Source organism: Zophobas morio, unplaced genomic scaffold (assembly GCF_036711695.1).
Source record: "Zophobas morio isolate AGI-343-1 ecotype UQ-CSIRO unplaced genomic scaffold, CSIRO_AGI_Zmor_V1 ptg000010l, whole genome shotgun sequence".
Classification (NCBI taxonomy): Eukaryota; Metazoa; Arthropoda; class Insecta; order Coleoptera; family Tenebrionidae; genus Zophobas; species Zophobas morio.
In genome coordinates this window covers 7,098,914-7,117,968 of record NW_026972115.1, presented here as the reverse complement: position 1 = coordinate 7,117,968, position 19,055 = coordinate 7,098,914, and the positions used below count along the sequence as shown (strand labels likewise).

At 38.8% G+C, this 19,055-nt stretch overlaps 3 protein-coding genes across 4 annotated transcripts in view; 2 read left to right on the top strand and 1 right to left on the bottom strand.

Moving 5' to 3' along the window:
- The first annotated feature begins 175 nt into the window (after window positions 1-175).
- Window positions 176-1,564, top strand: LOC135126342 (testis-specific serine/threonine-protein kinase 3). The gene is made up of 2 exons (XM_064052327.1): window positions 176-693; window positions 742-1,564. Exons 1-2 carry the CDS (start codon window positions 389-391, stop codon window positions 1,484-1,486), a joined length of 1,050 nt encoding a protein of 349 aa, XP_063908397.1. The 5' UTR covers window positions 176-388; the 3' UTR covers window positions 1,487-1,564.
- Window positions 1,565-1,583: 19 nt separating this feature from the next.
- The window catches only part of LOC135126337 (RNA helicase aquarius), a 24,631-nt gene continuing 7,159 nt past the window's right edge, over window positions 1,584-19,055 (bottom strand). The window contains exons 5-11 of the mRNA XM_064052318.1: window positions 5,415-5,528; window positions 5,252-5,355; window positions 4,829-5,154; window positions 4,601-4,649; window positions 3,693-4,553; window positions 1,897-3,646; window positions 1,584-1,849 (exon numbers count right to left, since the gene is read on the bottom strand). Of these exons, the coding sequence (XP_063908388.1) occupies window positions 1,610-1,849; window positions 1,897-3,646; window positions 3,693-4,553; window positions 4,601-4,649; window positions 4,829-5,154; window positions 5,252-5,355; window positions 5,415-5,528 (3,444 nt within the window). The 3' untranslated portion in view covers window positions 1,584-1,609. The remainder of the gene's footprint in view (window positions 1,850-1,896; window positions 3,647-3,692; window positions 4,554-4,600; window positions 4,650-4,828; window positions 5,155-5,251; window positions 5,356-5,414; window positions 5,529-19,055) is intronic.
- The window catches only part of LOC135126341 (probable G-protein coupled receptor Mth-like 1), an 8,322-nt gene continuing 3,778 nt past the window's right edge, over window positions 14,512-19,055 (top strand). The window contains exon 1 of one of the 2 annotated variants that reach the window (XM_064052326.1): window positions 14,512-14,890. In XM_064052326.1, coding sequence (XP_063908396.1) covers window positions 14,889-14,890 — 2 coding nt within the window. In that variant the 5' untranslated portion in view covers window positions 14,512-14,888. Of the gene's footprint in view, window positions 14,891-15,133; window positions 15,222-19,055 lie in introns of those variants that run through there. The other variant, XM_064052324.1, reaches the window with a different exon arrangement.

The window sequence follows — 19,055 nt, the reverse complement described above, 5'->3', positions numbered from 1 at the left end:
CATTATGTGTATCCAAATACGATTTTTGCGTCTTGTGGTCCGTTATCGGCATTCTGGATTGTTGAAACAAGGGGTTCTCGACACGATCGTTGGACCATCTGGATCTAGAAGATTGCTCTTTAGTTCTGGGGCTTGTTTCTAAGGAACGGCACCGATGGTCGTTTTTCTGTGTCGAAATCGGGAAATTCCAATCAAGTAGCAGTCGCGCCGTCATTTATCTGTCATAAGATACAGCCTTTTGGCTTAACAAATTTTTGTGACAAAATTTCATGGTTGAAAGAATTTGAGTTTCCCGAAGAAATTCCAAGTATGGAATGAATGGCATGGTCCCCTTGATGGATAAAAAGAAATTAAATTTTTGTACCTGCGATAAAGTGTTAGTTATCTTATGGCTTCTCGACTCAGTCCAAGAAATTCTGAAGTAAATGCTTTGGAACAACGTGGATATCTGATCGGTAAAAAAATCGGGCAAGGTTCGTACGCCACCGTACACTTGGCCGAGTACGTGGACGGCTCAGGTCCGAAACGGATGCGACTCGCTTGCAAGATCTTCGACAAAGAGAAGGCCCCCAAAGACTTCCTCGAGAAGTTCTTCCCCCGCGAACTGGAGATCCTGACGAAAATCGAAAACCCGCACATCGTGCAGGTGCACAGCATCTTACAGAGAGGCAGCAGAGTGTTCATCTTCATGAGGTAGGTAAGCCGCGAGCCCGCCCCCACGTTCTCACCCTCTGGTCGCAGGTATGCCGACAACGGCGACCTCCTCGACTTCATCAAGAAGAACAGCATCATCCCCGAGCCGCAGGCCAAGATATGGTTCCGCCAGATGGCCAGCGGCCTGCAGTACCTCCACAGCAAAAACATAGCCCACCGGGACCTCAAGTGCGAGAACATCCTCCTCTCGCGTAGGTTCAACGTGAAGATCGCCGACTTCGGCTTCGCCCGGTTCTGCGTCGACTCGGAGAACCGCCGTATCCTCAGTCAGACCTACTGCGGCTCGGCGGCGTACGCCGCCCCCGAGGTGGTCAACGGCACGCCGTACAACCCCAAGCTGTCGGACGTGTGGTCCCTGGGGATCATCCTGTTCATAATGCTGAACGCGTCGATGCCTTTCGACGACACCAACCTGAGGAAGCTGCTCAAGGACCAGATGACCAAGAACTGGGTGTTCCGGTCGAGGGTGCGCGACACGCTTTCGTCGACCGTCAAATCCTTAGTGCGACATTTGCTGGAACCCGACTTGACGCTGCGGTTGACGCTGGATAGAGTGATGGCCCACGAGTGGCTCAAGATCAAGAAAGATAGAGTATCGCCGCTGATCGGGCGACTGATTCACTCGGCGCCGCAGACGCAGGCGCCGGGGCAGACGGCGGAGACCGACGGCGGTCACGACGAAAACGAAACGGTAGCGGGTGATTTTCAAAATCCTGAGAGTAAGAAAAGCAAGATGATGATTAACGTGCCAGATTCCCAGCTCAGATACTGACTTTTGGTCTTTATTTCGGAAATTTTGATGGGATGGGAGGGCTGATTTGATTACAGAAATAAATCATATTACGTACGATCCTTCAATCAAAAAACACTAAATTTACAAAAAAACTTTATTAAATTACTCGTCATTCTCGACTTCCCCCGTATCCCTAACCTCCTCCCTCTCTTCCTTTTCCATTTCAACGTCTTCTGCTTCCAGCGGTTCGTCTTGAATAGGCACAGGCAATTGTCTCCCTTCTTCTTCCTCTTCCCTTTCGTCCTCGCTGTCAGTATCCCGATCTTCCCCCGGGTGCACCGACACGAAATACTCGTGCTCCTTGACTTCGCAGTCGCCCGGTTTCGTCCACTTCTGCGCTTGCTAAACATAACCATTAAAACCAATACCACCCATCCACCCAAACTTACCTCATAGTAATCCTTCACTTGCTTCACCCGTTCCATGTAGAACGAATACACAAAGTTGGCCATGTGGGTCATATCTTGAACCACCAGTACTTCACCCTGTGGCTTCTGGTTGTTGTACCTAGTAGCGGGATACGCTTCATTCACCACCAAGTTCAAATTAACCGGTCTTTGCGTCAAATAATCGAAAGCCGGGGTCAATTCGAAGCAGTTCTTGAACAAAGCCACCCTTGCGAAGACGTACAACCCCAGTCTGGCACGGGACATCGCTACCACCAGTCGCCTTACATCCCTCAAGTGACCCACAGCTTTGGTCCTCACCAACGACAACAAAATAAAGTCGTTTTGTTGCCCTTGATACTTATCCACGGTGGTTACTTTATGCGGTCTCCCGATCAGAGGATTGTTGGCACACCTGGTGTTAATAACGTCCCGAATGAGGTGTTTCTGCCCGTTGTACGTCGTCAAGATAGTGATTTTGTGGGCGGGGTACCCAATCAGTCTCATGTACATGAAAACGGCGACGCAATACTCCGCCTCCGCTAGATTCTGGTAAAAGTAGGGACTCGGCTCTGATTCCCCCACTCCGTTGAAATCCTGAACGTCGACTAACTGGAAGTCGTAGCCGAAGCCGGCGTTGGCGGTTCGATACTCGGACCAGTTCTCCACGTGGTTCAAATTCCCGAGATTTTTGTACCGCCACTTGTACAAATTACATATACTAGGTCTGGCTCGACCTTGTCCATCCAAATCCACTGTGGGTACCCCCAGACGGACCAACCGGGTGAAAAGGCTCTGCTCCATGTTGGAATACTTCTGGAACGCCATGTTCTTAATCACCGGAGGTAACTGATGATGATCCCCAATCATAATCCACCGTTTCAAACGATTATAGCCATCCTGAGGGTTCTGGAGCAAAAGTGGAATGAAGGTCTCTATTTCCAGAATCTGGGCTGCTTCTTCCATTAGAATGTTGTCGTATTTGAACCCCATCTCCACTAGTTCTTTACGTTTTAGGGCAGCGTGGGTACACGTCATCGCGATTATTTTGGCTTCTTTAACCAAAAGGTACTTCGAACGGTCTAAACCCGACCGCAGAAGCTCGAACGCGCGGAATTCCTCCAACTCTTTGAAGATGTGTTCGATGTACCTGAAGCAACTCTCAGCCACTTCCAAGTCCTCGTCGAAGCTCTTTGCTTTGAAGAGAGGTTGGGCGTCGGCGAAGAACTTGTGGAACGGAAAGTCACTATTAACCTTCTCGATGGCTACCACCTGCTGACGTTTGGGTCTAACAATGCTTTGGTAATTCTCCCATCTGGACAAGATCTGGTACAAGTAGAAATGTCCAGCGGTCTCGCAAGTGTACGCCACGTCTCCTTTCACCTCCAGCGATTCCTGGAGCTTTTGTACTTCCATGAGGAGGTCCAAACGCTTGGCTAAGACATAGTTGACGCGACCGTAGCGACTGAAATCTTTCTCGGTTTCTAAAGCCTCTTCGCCGTGACCCAGACGCAACAGATGACGCTCATCTATATCCAGAGCTACGATCTTCTCGAAGAGCTGGTTAAGCGCTTGGTTAGAATGGGTGACAATCAAGGTCCGCTGATTGGGGAAGTTGTGATAAATGTTGGAGATTATCTGGACTGCGACGTCCGTTTTGCCGGTTCCTGGAGGACCCACAACGAGGGTCAAACCCGGTTGCATCCCGGATTTGATAGCCTCGATTTGTGTAGGTGTAAACGGGATAGTATTCCTGAGAAAAAATATCAATATTGAACAACAAAATCAACAAAAGTTACCTTTTGGGTTCGTTGAAATGATAAGGTCCACGTTTCGGGGTAATATAAGGCTCGACCGTCAAACTTTTCCCTTCTTGATTAGTCCCCAAATCCCCGAAAGTGAGTCTAAAAGGTCGCACCAGCTTCTTGGGGTCGTCAGTTTTGACTTTTATTTTGTAACCCGGGAAGCACGAACGCAGATGATCCATGTCTATGAAACTGTCGTTAAAGTCCATAGTCGTGTATGGGTTGGGCATCTTCGAGTAATGGGCGGCGCTTGGATCGCCGTACCCCAAAATAATATCGTGCAGCCAATCCGGAACGACGCACTCCGTATTCATCAACTCCCTAATCGTTTCAAGCACCGCCTTAAAATTGTTCTCTTTGGGTTTGCGCCTCATCAAAATATTAAACTCCTCGTAGACGTCCTCCTTCCCTTGATTCGTGTTATTCATGTCGTCTCTGTATTGGTTGCAGTCCAGCCACACCCTGTACGTCCTTTTATCCCCCGGGAGCACCGGTCTGGGCTCAGGACCGTCCTCGATTACGCGCCCGTTAGTGTCCAGCATCCCCTCGATTTCGCACCCTCGGACGCTGTGCAGACCCACCTGAGGTATGAAGGGTTGTTTATAGTCGTACTTGGTACCAATGGGATTCGGAGGCTTGACCGAGATTAGGAAGCAAACGTCGTGTTTGCGCAGGTTTTCCCACTCGGATTTGATTTCGGGACGCACGGAGAGGTTAACGGTGACGTCGGCACGGACTCGGCTCGGCCTTTTCTCGCCGATGTTGGGTTTGGCCACCTCTACCACCGCGAAGCTGAGGATGGGCTGGGCCATGCGCGCCCAGCCGCCCCAATAGACGGTACCATCTTCGGCTTTCCTGAAAAAATATGGTTAGATTGGAAAAAGTGGGGGTGGTGGTGGTACCATGGACATAGGCGGCTGACGGCGTCTTCGATGTCTTGTCGAATTTCATCTGGAGCGAAAGAGGTTAATTAGGGTGGTGTTTGACGGCCCGCAGGTTCAGAACGCGAAAATCGAAATCAAACTAGTATTTCAAGTTTTACTTATGAGTAAATAATACAGGGTGGTTAATACATTTTTTGGAACTTTGATCCGTTTTTCGCTTTCTGAACCACCTACAATCACACTTACACGTCGACTCTAATCGAAACAGGTTGAAATTTCTCAAAAGGTAGTCGTGTAGAGTGAGAAACTGCAAATTAAGTTTCGGGAGAGCCAAACACCCCTCTCCCGAAAAATACGCCGTTGGTACCACATTTTCGTCCCAGATGACGTCCTCAGTAGGATACAACGGCATTTCATTCAAAGCCTCCAACTGCGAAGTCCTTTTTTCGTGCCTCGAAATCAAAAGTTCGCGCAAAAACTCCTCATCCAGCCTACACCAATCAATCTCCTTTTCTTCCTCTGGCGCAGGCACCAACTTTAAGTACGTAGCGATAAGCCTCAGCTTATCTCGACTGAAAAACCAATCCGCTTAATTGGGCGGGGCTCAAAGGCGCATGCGTGGAATTCACGAACGCCCGCGAAAATTTAAATTCTAGCGCGAGTTCTCACCTTAACGGCCCGAAGTGCTTCAGAAGCGCCTTGCGGGTGTCAACGCTGGCGACGTTGGCCAAAGCGAAGTTACGCAAGTCTGGGAATTTAGCGAATGCGGCTTTCTGCAAAAAATGCCGTTTTATGAAGCAGGAAGAGGACTGTTATGTGGTGTTGGAATTACCTGGAGTGAAGTAATTTTTGAATAGTGCAATTGTGTCATGTCGTGGTCGGTGAGGGGATCCCCTGTTTCGTCACTTATCTCGAATCGTGCGTAAAACTTGAGCATGTCGAGGAGCTGGAACAGGTAATGGGTAAATTTTAGCTGAGATTAGTGTGACAGTTCTGGGAAGTGATTACAGCTTGGTATGCGTTCTGTGAAAGTTTGTTTGTTTGGATTTTGTAAAGGTAATATAGTAAGTGTGATGGTATACATTTGTTGGTAATTAAAAGTCCAATTGCTATTTTATTTCTATTATTACTGGTTAATTGCTACCGTAATGACAGGGATTTGTGTTTACCTAATTGTACGAAAAAAAAAAGTAAAAATTCAGACTTTTCAATGTCATAACTGTTATTACTTGATTCATAGCATATAATAAAAATGCATGTATTCACGGTTTTGCCAAATTGCACTTAATTCGTTTAGTGGTTGGTGTAAATTGACACACTATAAAAAATCCATTTAAAATTTTTCCGTATATTGTGTGCTAATTCAGTGTAAGTAGTTTTTAGAATTTATTAACCTTGTTAGAGCGCTCTTTTGTCGCCGTTGATTGTTAATCAAATTTCGCTTCAATTTTTTTCTTAGTTAAAAGGCGTTTAGTTTGAAGATGGAAAAATCGTAAATCGCAGCGTCATTTCATCTCAACGCTGTACGCGGAATCCTTATCTGCTGCAACCTCATTTTCTGTGCTATTTTAGTAAAGTGCTCTTCATTTTTTCAAGGCTACAAAAACAAAACTCATCTAAGTTGATTCCGACTCTTATCTCATGCATTGTTTTTCTCTTCGTTAAATAATCTCTATTGTTTTTCTTTCTTGGGAACTTTAGTAATGTCTAATTTGTGGATAATTTGTCTGCAACTTTGGCTTTTCAATTTTTTGGTATCAAAACAGGTCAAAAAGAAAAAACTGGTCGAAAATTATTTCGACAGAACACTATTTGGACTGTACTTCCGAAGTACTGCTTCTTTGAAAAATTATGAAATCTGATTTTGAGGAATTTTACTTTTTCGTGACAACCTCAACTGGTGCCCCCGAGAAGGTTTTACATTTTTAAAAAACACAATAATTGTGACCCCCGAGAAGGTTTCACATTATTTAAAAAAAAAACATTCGGGGCCCCCGAGAAGGTTGTACATATAAAAAAAAAAAAAACAGTTGGGACTCCCGAGAAGGTTTCAGATTAAAAAAAAAACATTTGGCGCCCCGAGAAGGTTTTACATTTTTAAAGAAGATAATTGGGACCCCCGAGAAAGTTTCATATTATTAAAAAAAAATATTTAGGCCTCCGAGAAGGTTTTACATTAAAAAAAAGGTAATTGGGACCCTCGAGAAGATTTCACATTCTAAAAAAAAACATTTGGCGCCCCTGAGAAGGTTTTACATAAAAAAAACAGTTGGGACCCCCGAGAAGGTTTCAGATAAAAAAAAAACATTTGGAGCCCCCGAGATGGTTTTGTATTTTTAAAAAAGATAATTGGGACCCCCGAGAAGGTTTCACAATATAAAAAAAAAAACATTTCGGGCGCTCGAGATTTTCCATCAAAAAAAAAACAGTTGGGACCTCCGAGAAGGTTTCAGATTTAAAAAAAATATTTACCGCCCCCGAGAAGATTTTACAATTTTAAAAAAGACAGTTGGGACCCCCGAGAAGGTTTCACATTCTTAAGAAAATGCATTGGAACCCCTGAGAAGGTTTTACATTTTCAGAAAAGACAGTTGGGACCCTTGAGAAGGTTTTACACTTATGTAAAAAAAGACAACTGGGAGCCCTGAGAAGGTTTCACATTATTAAAAAAAAACCATTTGGGGTCCCGAAGTTTTATATTAAAAAAAAAGTTGGGACCCTGAGAAGGTTTCACATTATTTAAAAAAAAACATTCGGAGCCCCCGAGAAGGTTGTACATATAAAAAAAAAAAGTTGGGACTCCCGAGAAGGTTTCAGATTAAAAAAAAAACATTTGGCGCCCCGAGAAGGTTTTACATTTTTAAAGAAGATACTTAGGACCCCCGAGAAGGTTTCATATTATTAAAAAAAATATTTAGGCCTCCTAGAAGGTTTTACATTAAAAAAAAAGGTAATTGGGACCCTCGAGAAGATTTCACATTCTAAAAAAAAACATTTGGCGCCCCTGAGAAGGTTTTACATAAAAAAAACAGTTGGGACCCCCGAGAAGGTTTCAGATAAAAAAAAAACATTTGGAGCCCCCGAGATGGTTTTGTATTTTTAAAAAAGATAATTGGGACCCCCGAGAAGGTTTCACAATATAAAAAAAAAAACATTTCGGGCGCTCGAGATTTTCCATCAAAAAAAAAACAGTTGGGACCTCCGAGAAGGTTTCAGATTTAAAAAAAATATTTACCGCCCCCGAGAAGATTTTACAATTTTAAAAAAGACAGTTGGGACCCCCGAGAAGGTTTCACATTCTTAAGAAAATGCATTGGAACCCCTGAGAAGGTTTTACATTTTCAGAAAAGACAGTTGGGACCCTTGAGAAGGTTTTACACTTATGTAAAAAAAGACAACTGGGAGCCCTGAGAAGGTTTCACATTATTAAAAAAAAACCATTTGGGGTCCCGAAGTTTTATATTAAAAAAAAAGTTGGGACCCTGAGAAGGTTTCACATTATTTAAAAAAAAACATTCGGAGCCCCCGAGAAGGTTGTACATATAAAAAAAAAAAGTTGGGACTCCCGAGAAGGTTTCAGATTAAAAAAAAAACATTTGGCGCCCCGAGAAGGTTTTACATTTTTAAAGAAGATACTTAGGACCCCCGAGAAGGTTTCATATTATTAAAAAAAATATTTAGGCCTCCGAGAAGGTTTTACATTAAAAAAAAAAGGTAATTGGGACCCTCGAGAAGATTTCACATTCTAAAAAAAAACATTTGGCGCCCCTGAGAAGGTTTTACATAAAAAAAAAACATTTGGAGCCCCCGAGATGGTTTTGTATTTTTAAAAAAGATAATTGGGACCCCCGAGAAAGTTTCACAATATAAAAAAAAAAAAAACATTTCGGGCGCCCGAGATTTTCCATATAAAAAAAAACAGTTGGGGCCCCCGAGAAGGTTTCAGATTTAAAAAAAAATATTTACCGCCCCCGAGAAGATTTTACAATTTTAAAAAAGACAGTTGGGACCCCCGAGAAGGTTTCACATTCTTAAAAAAATGCATTGGAACCCCTGAGAAGCTTCTACATTTTCAGAAAAGACAGTTGGGACCCTTGAGAAGGTTTTACACTTATGTAAAAAAAGACAACTGGGAGCCCTGAGAAGGTTTGACATTATTAAAAAAAAACCATTTGGGGTCCCGAAGTTTTATATTAAAAAAAAAGTTGGGACCCTGAGAAGGTTTCACATTATTTAAAAAAAAACATTCGGAGCCCCCGAGAAGGTTGTACATATAAAAAAAAAAAAAACAGTTGGGACTCCCGAGAAGGTTTCAGATTAAAAAAAAAACATTTGGCGCCCCGAGAAGGTTTTACATTTTTAAAGAAGATAATTAGGACCCCCGAGAAGGTTTCATATTATTAAAAAAAATATTTAGGCCTCCGAGAAGGTTTTACATTAAAAAAAAAGGTAATTGGGACCCTCGAGAAGATTTCACATTCTAAAAAAAAACATTTGGCGCCCCTGAGAAGGTTTTACATAAAAAAAAAAAAACATTTGGAGCCCCCGAGATGGTTTTGTATTTTTAAAAAAGATAATTGGGACCCCCGAGAAGGTTTCACAATATAAAAAAAAAAAACATTTCGGGCGCCCGAGATTTTCCATATAAAAAAAAACAGTTGGAACCCCCGAGAAGGTTTCAGATTTAAAAAAAAATATTTACCGCCCCCGAGAAGATTTTACAATTTTAAAAAAGACAGTTGGGACCCCCGAGAAGGTTTCACATTCTTAAAAAAATGCATTGGAACCCCTGAGAAGCTTCTACATTTTCAGAAAAGACAGTTGGGACCCTTGAGAAGGTTTTACACTTATGTAAAAAAAGACAACTGGGAGCCCTGAGAAGGTTTGACATTATTAAAAAAAAACCATTTGGGGTCCCGAAGTTTTATATTAAAAAAAAAGTTGGGACCCTGAGAAGGTTTCACATTATTTAAAAAAAAACATTCGGAGCCCCCGAGAAGGTTGTACATATAAAAAAAAAAACAGTTGGGACTCCCGAGAAGGTTTCAGATTAAAAAAAAAACATTTGGCGCCCCGAGAAGGTTTTACATTTTTAAAGAAGATAATTAGGACCCCCGAGAAGGTTTCATATTATTAAAAAAAATATTTAGGCCTCCGAGAAGGTTTTACATTAAAAAAAAAGGTAATTGGGACCCTCGAGAAGATTTCACATTCTAAAAAAAAACATTTGGCGCCCCTGAGAAGGTTTTACATAAAAAAAAAAAAACATTTGGAGCCCCCGAGATGGTTTTGTATTTTTAAAAAAGATAATTGGGACCCCCGAGAAGGTTTCACAATATAAAAAAAAAATACATTTCGGGCGCCCGAGATTTTCCATATAAAAAAAAACAGTTGGAACCCCCGAGAAGGTTTCAGATTTAAAAAAAAATATTTACCGCCCCCGAGAAGATTTTACAATTTTAAAAAAGACAGTTGGGACCCCCGAGAAGGTTTCACATTCTTAAAAAAATGCATTGGAACCCCTGAGAAGCTTCTACATTTTCAGAAAAGACAGTTGGGACCCTTGAGAAGGTTTTACACTTATGTAAAAAAAGACAACTGGGAGCCCTGAGAAGGTTTGACATTATTAAAAAAAAACCATTTGGGGTCCCGAAGTTTTATATTAAAAAAAAAGTTGGGACCCTGAGAAGGTTTCACATTATTTAAAAAAAAACATTCGGAGCTCCCGAGAAGGTTGTACATATAAAAAAAAAAAACAGTTGGGACTCCCGAGAAGGTTTCAGATTAAAAAAAAAACATTTGGCGCCCCGAGAAGGTTTTACATTTTTAAAGAAGATAATTAGGACCCCCGAGAAGGTTTCATATTATTAAAAAAAATATTTAGGCCTCCTAGAAGGTTTTACATTAAAAAAAAAGGTAATTGGGACCCTCGAGAAGATTTCACATTCTAAAAAAAAACATTTGGCGCCCCTGAGAAGGTTTTACATAAAAAAAAAAAACATTTGGAGCCCCCGAGATGGTTTTGTATTTTTAAAAAAGATAATTGGGACCCCCGAGAAGGTTTCACAATATAAAAAAAAAATACATTTCGGGCGCCCGAGATTTTCCATATAAAAAAAAACAGTTGGAACCCCCGAGAAGGTTTCAGATTTAAAAAAAAATATTTACCGCCCCCGAGAAGATTTTACAATTTTAAAAAAGACAGTTGGGACCCCCGAGAAGGTTTCACATTCTTAAAAAAATGCATTGGAACCCCTGAGAAGCTTCTACATTTTCAGAAAAGACAGTTGGGACCCTTGAGAAGGTTTTACACTTATGTAAAAAAAGACAACTGGGAGCCCTGAGAAGGTTTGACATTATTAAAAAAAAACCATTTGGGGTCCCGAAGTTTTATATTAAAAAAAAAGTTGGGACCCTGAGAAGGTTTCACATTATTTAAAAAAAAACATTCGGAGCTCCCGAGAAGGTTGTACATATAAAAAAAAAAAACAGTTGGGACTCCCGAGAAGGTTTCAGATTAAAAAAAAAACATTTGGCGCCCCGAGAAGGTTTTACATTTTTAAAGAAGATAATTAGGACCCCCGAGAAGGTTTCATATTATTAAAAAAAATATTTAGGCCTCCTAGAAGGTTTTACATTAAAAAAAAAGGTAATTGGGACCCTCGAGAAGATTTCACATTCTAAAAAAAAACATTTGGCGCCCCTGAGAAGGTTTTACATAAAAAAAAAAAACATTTGGAGCCCCCGAGATGGTTTTGTATTTTTAAAAAAGATAATTGGGACCCCCGAGAAGGTTTCACAATATAAAAAAAAATACATTTCGGGCGCCCGAGATTTTCCATATAAAAAAAAACAGTTGGAACCCCCGAGAAGGTTTCAGATTTAAAAAAAAATATTTACCGCCCCCGAGAAGATTTTACAATTTTAAAAAAGACAGTTGGGACCCCCGAGAAGGTTTCACATTCTTAAAAAAATGCATTGGAACCCCTGAGAAGCTTCTACATTTTCAGAAAAGACAGTTGGGACCCTTGAGAAGGTTTTACACTTATGTAAAAAAAGACAACTGGGAGCCCTGAGAAGGTTTGACATTATTAAAAAAAAACCATTTGGGGTCCCGAAGTTTTATATTAAAAAAAAAGTTGGGACCCTGAGAAGGTTTCACATTATTTAAAAAAAAACATTCGGAGCTCCCGAGAAGGTTGTACATATAAAAAAAAAAAACAGTTGGGACTCCCGAGAAGGTTTCAGATTAAAAAAAAAACATTTGGCGCCCCGAGAAGGTTTTACATTTTTAAAGAAGATAATTAGGACCCCCGAGAAGGTTTCATATTATTAAAAAAAATATTTAGGCCTCCTAGAAGGTTTTACATTAAAAAAAAAGGTAATTGGGACCCTCGAGAAGATTTCACATTCTAAAAAAAAACATTTGGCGCCCCTGAGAAGGTTTTACATAAAAAAAAAAAAACATTTGGAGCCCCCGAGATGGTTTTGTATTTTTAAAAAAGATAATTGGGACCCCCGAGAAGGTTTCACAATATAAAAAAAAAAAACATTTCGGGCGCCCGAGATTTTCCATATAAAAAAAAACAGTTGGAACCCCCGAGAAGGTTTCAGATTTAAAAAAAAATATTTACCGCCCCCGAGAAGATTTTACAATTTTAAAAAAGACAGTTGGGACCCCCGAGAACGTTTCACATTCTTAAAAAAATGCATTGGAACCCCTGAGAAGCTTTTACATTTTCAGAAAAGACAGTTGGGACCCTTGAGAAGGTTTTACACTTATGTAAAAAAAGACAACTGGGAGCCCTGAGAAGGTTTGACATTATTAAAAAAAAACCATTTGGGGTCCCGAAGTTTTATATTAAAAAAAAAGTTGGGACCCTGAGAAGGTTTCACATTATTTAAAAAAAACATTCGGAGCCCCCGAGAAGGTTGTACATATAAAAAAAAAAAACAGTTGGGACTCCCGAGAAGGTTTCAGATTAACAAAAAACATTTGGCGCCCCGAGAAGGTTTTACATTTTTAAAAAAGATAATTGGGACCCCCGAGAAGGTTTCACATTATTAAAAAAAACATTTGAGGCCTGCGAGAAGGTTTTCATTTTTTTAAAAGACAGTTGGGACCCTTCACAAGGTTTAACATACAAAAAAAAAATACATTTGGGGCCCCCGAGGTTTTACATTTAAAACAAAGACAGTTGGGATCCCCGAGAAGATTTCACATAAAAAAAGACATTTGGGGCCCCCGAGAAGGTTTTACATTTTTAAAAAAGATAATTGGGACCCCCGTGAAGGTTTTATATATAAAAAAAAACAATTGGGACCCCCCAGGAAGGTTTCAGATTAAAAAAAAATCATTTGGCGCCCCGAGAAGATTTTAAATTTTTAAAAAAGACAGTTGGGCCCCCCGAGAAGGTTTTACATTCTTAAAAAAATGCATTTGGGCCCCCGAGAAGGTTTTACATTTTTAAAAAAAGCCAATTGGGACCCTCAAGAAGGTTTCACATTCTTAAAAAAATACATTTGACGCCTCCGACAACGTTTTACATTTTTAAAAAAGACAGTTGGAATCCACGAGAAGATTTCACATTTAAAAAAAAAACATTTGGGGCTCCCGAGAAGATTCCACATTCTTAAAAGAAGACATTTGGCGCTCTCGATAAGGTTTTACATTTTTAAAAAGAGAGTTGGGACCCCCGAAAAGGTTTTACACCCTAAAAAAAAGATTTGGGGGGGGAGGCTCAGCATCCCCTAGCCTCCCCCTAACTACAGCCTTGTCTAGGGGTTATGAAATATCGAGAAAATATGAAAGTACCAAATTGCTCCACTACTGTACGTCCTTACCTTTTGAGGTGACGTCATCAATGTTTTAGAACGGGATGAGCAAATACATTTTGATCAAAAATTTACCATACTTATGATAACTTTAAAACATATCCAAGATTTCAAAGCATTCGGTGTTGCATTAATTTTTTTGAGTCACCCTGTATAAACAAATCCAAAAAATCTGAATGGAATGATAAATCACACGTATTAACTCATCATATTTTGTATATTTTAGATATGATTTATTCTTTTATATGATTTATTCTTTTATATGATTTATTATTTAGATATTATTTATTATTGTCCTAAATGCAGAACCAATGCATTACTAAAAGCGCCAGTTAGTTTAATGTGTAATCACTTTAACCTGATTAGATATCATTGTGACATTAATTACGATTCTTTAAAACACTTAATTGACATTACCATACACAAAGCATTGAGTTTTGCAGATTCAAAATTAAATTACAAAATGTTATTTTATAATTTTGATTGTTTTCCAAAAATCTGAAAGTGTTGTTATGTTGTCTTATACAATTTAAAACCCATTTACTACGTACAATTTTGATGTGACGTCATCACATTATTGGTGAAGATAACTAGACAAGTTTTGTTAGCGTTTTACCATCTACATGATATTCCTAATGTAAATACAAAATTTGACAACAATCGGCCCAGTACTTTTGGAGATTGTCTAATAAAAATCGAGACGGCAGACGGACAGACAGACGACAGAGGGAAACGGGAGATTTATTTCTTCGTACTTTAGGGAAGTAAACATTTACTTCTCTACTCCGTTTACCGATCAGATTGAGTGTGTGATTTTAACGTGATCTTCTAAAACTCTTTATCCAATAATAATCTAATTATTAATTTGAATCAAACTCGATTAGCATTACCCCGCCCCAGTGCCGACCGACACCTCCGCCAAACCCAGCTTTCCCCCATCTCTGCGAATCGCAGCCGCCAAAACCGCACCGATCGCACACATCCAAACTCAACCCACTTCTCCTAACCGTGTCGAGGCCACCCATTTTCAACAACCTCCACGCAAAGACGCCCATAAATTTCCCCGATACAGTTACGCGAAAACCGATCGGAAGTCGTCGTCGGCGTCGTCCCCGTCGCGTTTACCGTTAACTCCGTGCGCGACTTTCCGCCCTCCGCCGAAACCGCAACGTCGCCGCTCCGACAAACAAACAAGTGCCGATCGTCCGCCAATAATCGTCCGATTTGCGTCAACGGGAAGTTTTACTACGATTCCGAAGACCGCAACATGTGAGCGTACGCACCGGTCCGAGCCCTGGAGAGAAAGTCCGAGGACACACACGAATTTTGGAAACGGCCATCGCGCGTCGACTCGGGCCCAAAGAAAATTCCGCGAGGTTCGAATCGGGCGCGTTTTCGGTCATTTGCGTGCTGTGGTGACGGACGAGCGGCGGCACGAGTGCTATTTTGACGAGTACTTAGCTTTGATTAGATGTAAGTATGTTAGGACTTAAGATGCTGGCGGCTTGGTCAAGGCGAGGAAAAAAATTTACTCGAAATACGGGTTTTTAGATAAGTCGCGGTAATTGAGGCTTGTTTGTACTGGAGATGTTCAGCAGACGTGAAACCCGTTGTTTGACTTGTTGGCGGAATTTACCTTAGTCATTATTGGCGATAATAAGAAATTATTATTAATTGGACACGGGTATGAGGCGCACAATATAGTATAGGTTTGGGTTGCGGTGAGAGAGGTGGGCGAGTTTTGAGTTACAATACCCAGTGGAGTTATTGGTGGCTACAATTGTCCAGATGTGAAGAAGATGATGTATGTTGACGAAAAATGTAGTGTTATAGTTATTTATGATAACAAGTCAATTATCAACGGAATGTTGACCAATGGTCACGATAAAAACTCTTGCAACGAAATTAAAATCATCCATTGGATATTTAAATCGTGCGATAATGCAATAATGCGTCACAAACACGTCCGATTTAGAAAAAAATGCCAGAAATTTTCGCAGTGACATTGAAAAATACCTGCTCAACTTAAAAATACGAAAAAGTGGTCTAAAAATAAACATTAGTTATGAATAGTAATCCTGCTCTAAGACTATTAAACCACCAACAAATTAAGCGATAAACTTTACTACTAAACTATATACCCATTAATCAATGTTTTGTTGTTATGTTAAACATTAATTTACGCTTTTAGTATGTCATAAATCATCAATGGCAAATAACTAAACGAGCTGAAGACAACGATACAGAATTCTAGTATTTTTTCAAGTAAAACGATAAACAATATCTCTGTTTACTTTTGATTGTTTCATTTTCTTGTTAATTTAATTACGATAGGCTGACTAATCCAACGATCGCTATATGCGATAACTCGCAAACTGTCGATTGCATTCACTGAATTTTATTAATTAACCATTGTTCTATTATTTGATAAATTCTGTATTCAATTGCGACTACTTTCGATTCAAATATGTGTTGCTTAAAAATCACGTAAATCATTGTTTACGTTTTATGGTAGCGTTAACGCGAGACGTACGGTCTACATCGATTTTATTCAATTTATTTACGTTTGGATCTTTAACTGATAAAAAAATTGAAGTGATTAAAATTAAAAATTTACATTTACATTTCATTTCTCACTGTAATCCCGCAACAACTTTTCGAATTTATCGCCAAAAATTAAACTCCAGCATAAGTTTTAATTAAGAGCACCATTCGATTTTCCGCTAAAATCAAACAACTTCTCCTATTTGCCTAAAACATATGTTTCATTATCATCAATGAAAAACGTACCGCGCTTATGATCAAATTTTCAATTATTAAGGATCAAAGTTTTATATGGTAGATAGCTTCTGATAAAAATTAAGTGACAAATAGAACAATTTTTGCGAAAGCCACAAATTTAATTAAAAATATAATCTAGGTTTCGACTGATATGTCAATTTGTTGATTAATAAAAATTCTTAAAACCAACCATAAGGAAAAAATTAAAAACGGGAATAAAGTTAAATAAACCTTTTTTACCCACATAAGCTAGAAGGTACGATGTTCTTCCATTAAAGTCAGTATTGCCAAATGTACAACACTGCTCAAGGGCAACTCGGAATCAAAATAACTTCGAGTTCTTGAAAATTTAACACAGTATAGTATGGTATTATAATAAATATACTGACGATTTCCGAAATACGATGCAATTCACGTAGATACAACGGGTCAAGTATTATATACCAGGTATAGATAAACATAAATCGTTTTTATGAAATACGTAAATATTGCGTTACAACGATACAAAATAGAAGTTGCAGTAAATAAATAAACGAGTGCAAAGGAGAAATTGCAACAGTGGTTGTTTTTCTATTGGCGAAAAGATACGGTAAGCGATGTATAAACGGTAACTTCATTATATCGTTTCCTTCATGTTTTATCGATGTTTCATCACCCGTAGAGTATGAAAAAATAGGTCTCCCGTTTCCTGTGTCTGTATCGATTTTTATTATACACAATCTCCGAAACTACTGGACCGATTGTTGTTAAATTTTGTATCTGTATTTGAAAACGCTAACCAAAATTTAGCTAGTCATCCCTACTAACAATTTGATGAGGTCTCCTCGATTTTTTTTTTTTAGTAAGCGTCATTTAAATTTATAAATTAACATACAGCTAAACTTGTGCTTTATCCGCCTTGATTTTTGACCCTCCAGAGTTTGGCATTTTTTTAAACATTTTTTAAAATAAAATAAAATTTTATCGTTTTTAAAGAAGTGAAATTTCGGACTCTCATTTTTCTTTATTTAACTTGCTCAACTAAATGCCATTTATGGCAATTTTCGTTTTTAAAAATTATGTTAAACAATCAAAAATAGTTCCAATGTCTATCTTCTTTCTCTTTTTGATTATTATTATTATTGTAAAAGTCAATAGGTATCAGTTTACTAACATTTCGTGTTTTATTTTTGAAAAATATTTAAAAGAATCTCAGGGATTCCTGAAAGAATTTAAGAACCTCAAGGGCCCGAAGTGTTTTATTACTGAAATTTTTTTAAAGAATCTCGGGCCACCTGCTGTTGTGTTTTTGAAAAAATTTAAAAATCTCAGGGGTCCCTAATATTTTATTTTTATAAAAATTTTAAAGATCCTTGATATTTTTTTTTTAAGAATTTGAAAGAATAATTTAAGAATCTTGAGAGCCCCTAATCTTTCTGAAAAAATTTAAAGAATCTCAAAGGGGTTGGTCTTTTTTTTTCAAAGAATTTAAAAAATCCCGGCAATCTTTGGACTGTCCTTAAAAAAAATAAGAATCTCAGGGAACCCTAGTGCTCATTTTCGAAAACATCCTACAGAATCTCGGGTCTCCTGGTGTTTTATTTTTGAAAAAAAATTAAGAATCTCAGGCTACATTTAGTGTTTCAATTTTAAAAGAACTTAAGAATCTCAGGGACCCCTAATGTTTTATTACTGAAAACATTTGAAGAATCTCGGGTTTTCTGACGTTTATTTTGGAAAGAACTTAAGAATCACGGGGGCCCTTTGGTGTTTCAATTTTGAAAGAATTTAAGAATCTCGGGAGACATTTGGTGTTTCAATTTTAAAAGAATTTAATAATCTCAAGGGCCCCAAGTGTTTTATTATTGAACAAATTGTAAAGGATCTCGGGCCACCTGCCGTTGTGTTTAAAAAAAAAAATTAAATCTCAGTCCCCCCCCATTTTATTTTTATAAAAATTTGAAAGCCCTTGTTATTTTCTTTTTGAAAGAATCTCGGCAGTTTTATTTTTGAAATAATTTAAGAATCTTGGGAGCCCCTAATCTTTCATTTCTGAAAAGATTTAAAGAATCTGAAGGGGTCTGATGTTTTATTTTTCAAAGAATTATGTTAGGCATTGTCGGTGTATTATTTTTGAAAAAACTAAAGGAATCATAATGAACATTTGATGTTTCAATTTTAAAAGAATTTAAGAAACTCAGGTACCCCTATTGTTTTATTATTGAAAACATTTTAAAGAATCTCGGGTTTCCTGACGTTTTATTTTTGAAAGAATTTAAGAATCTCGGGGGACCTTTGGTGTTTCAATTTTAAAAGAATTTAAGAATCTCAGAGACCTCTAGCGTTTTATTATTGAACATTTTAAAGGATCCTGGGCCACCTGCTGCTATGTTTTTAAAAAAATTAATCTCTAGCCCCCCCCCCCCCCCCCCCCGTATTTTATTTCTATAAAAACTTTAAAGGCCCTTGTTATTTTCTTTTTGAAAGAATTTGAAAAAATCTCCGGAGCTTTATTTTTGAAATAATTTAAGAATCTTGAAAGCCTCTAATCTTTAATTTCTGAAAAGATTTAATAAATCTGAAGGGGGTTGGTGTTTCAATTTTAAAAGAATTTAAGAACCTGGGGGGGGGTAATATTTTATTTTTGAAAAACATTTAAAAAATCTCAGGGACTCGGTTTTTTATGTATTGAAAAAATTGTAAAGAATGTCAGGGATCCCCGGTGTATTATTTTTGATAAAACTTAAGGAATCTTAACGGACATTCGATGTTTCAATTTTAAAAGAATTTAAGAATCTCAGGGACCCCTAGTGTGTTATTATTGAAAACATTTTAATGAATCTCGGGCTTCCTGACGTTTTATTTTTGAAAGAATTTA

Excerpts from the sequence above, each read along its gene's own strand:
- LOC135126342 (XM_064052327.1), top strand. The coding sequence starts at position 389 with ATGGCTTCTCGACTCAGTCCAAGAAATTCTGAAGTAAATGCTTTGGAA. Across the intron at positions 694-741 it reads AGAGTGTTCATCTTCATGAG|GTATGCCGACAACGGCGACC; the intron begins GTAGGTAAGCCG and ends CTCTGGTCGCAG.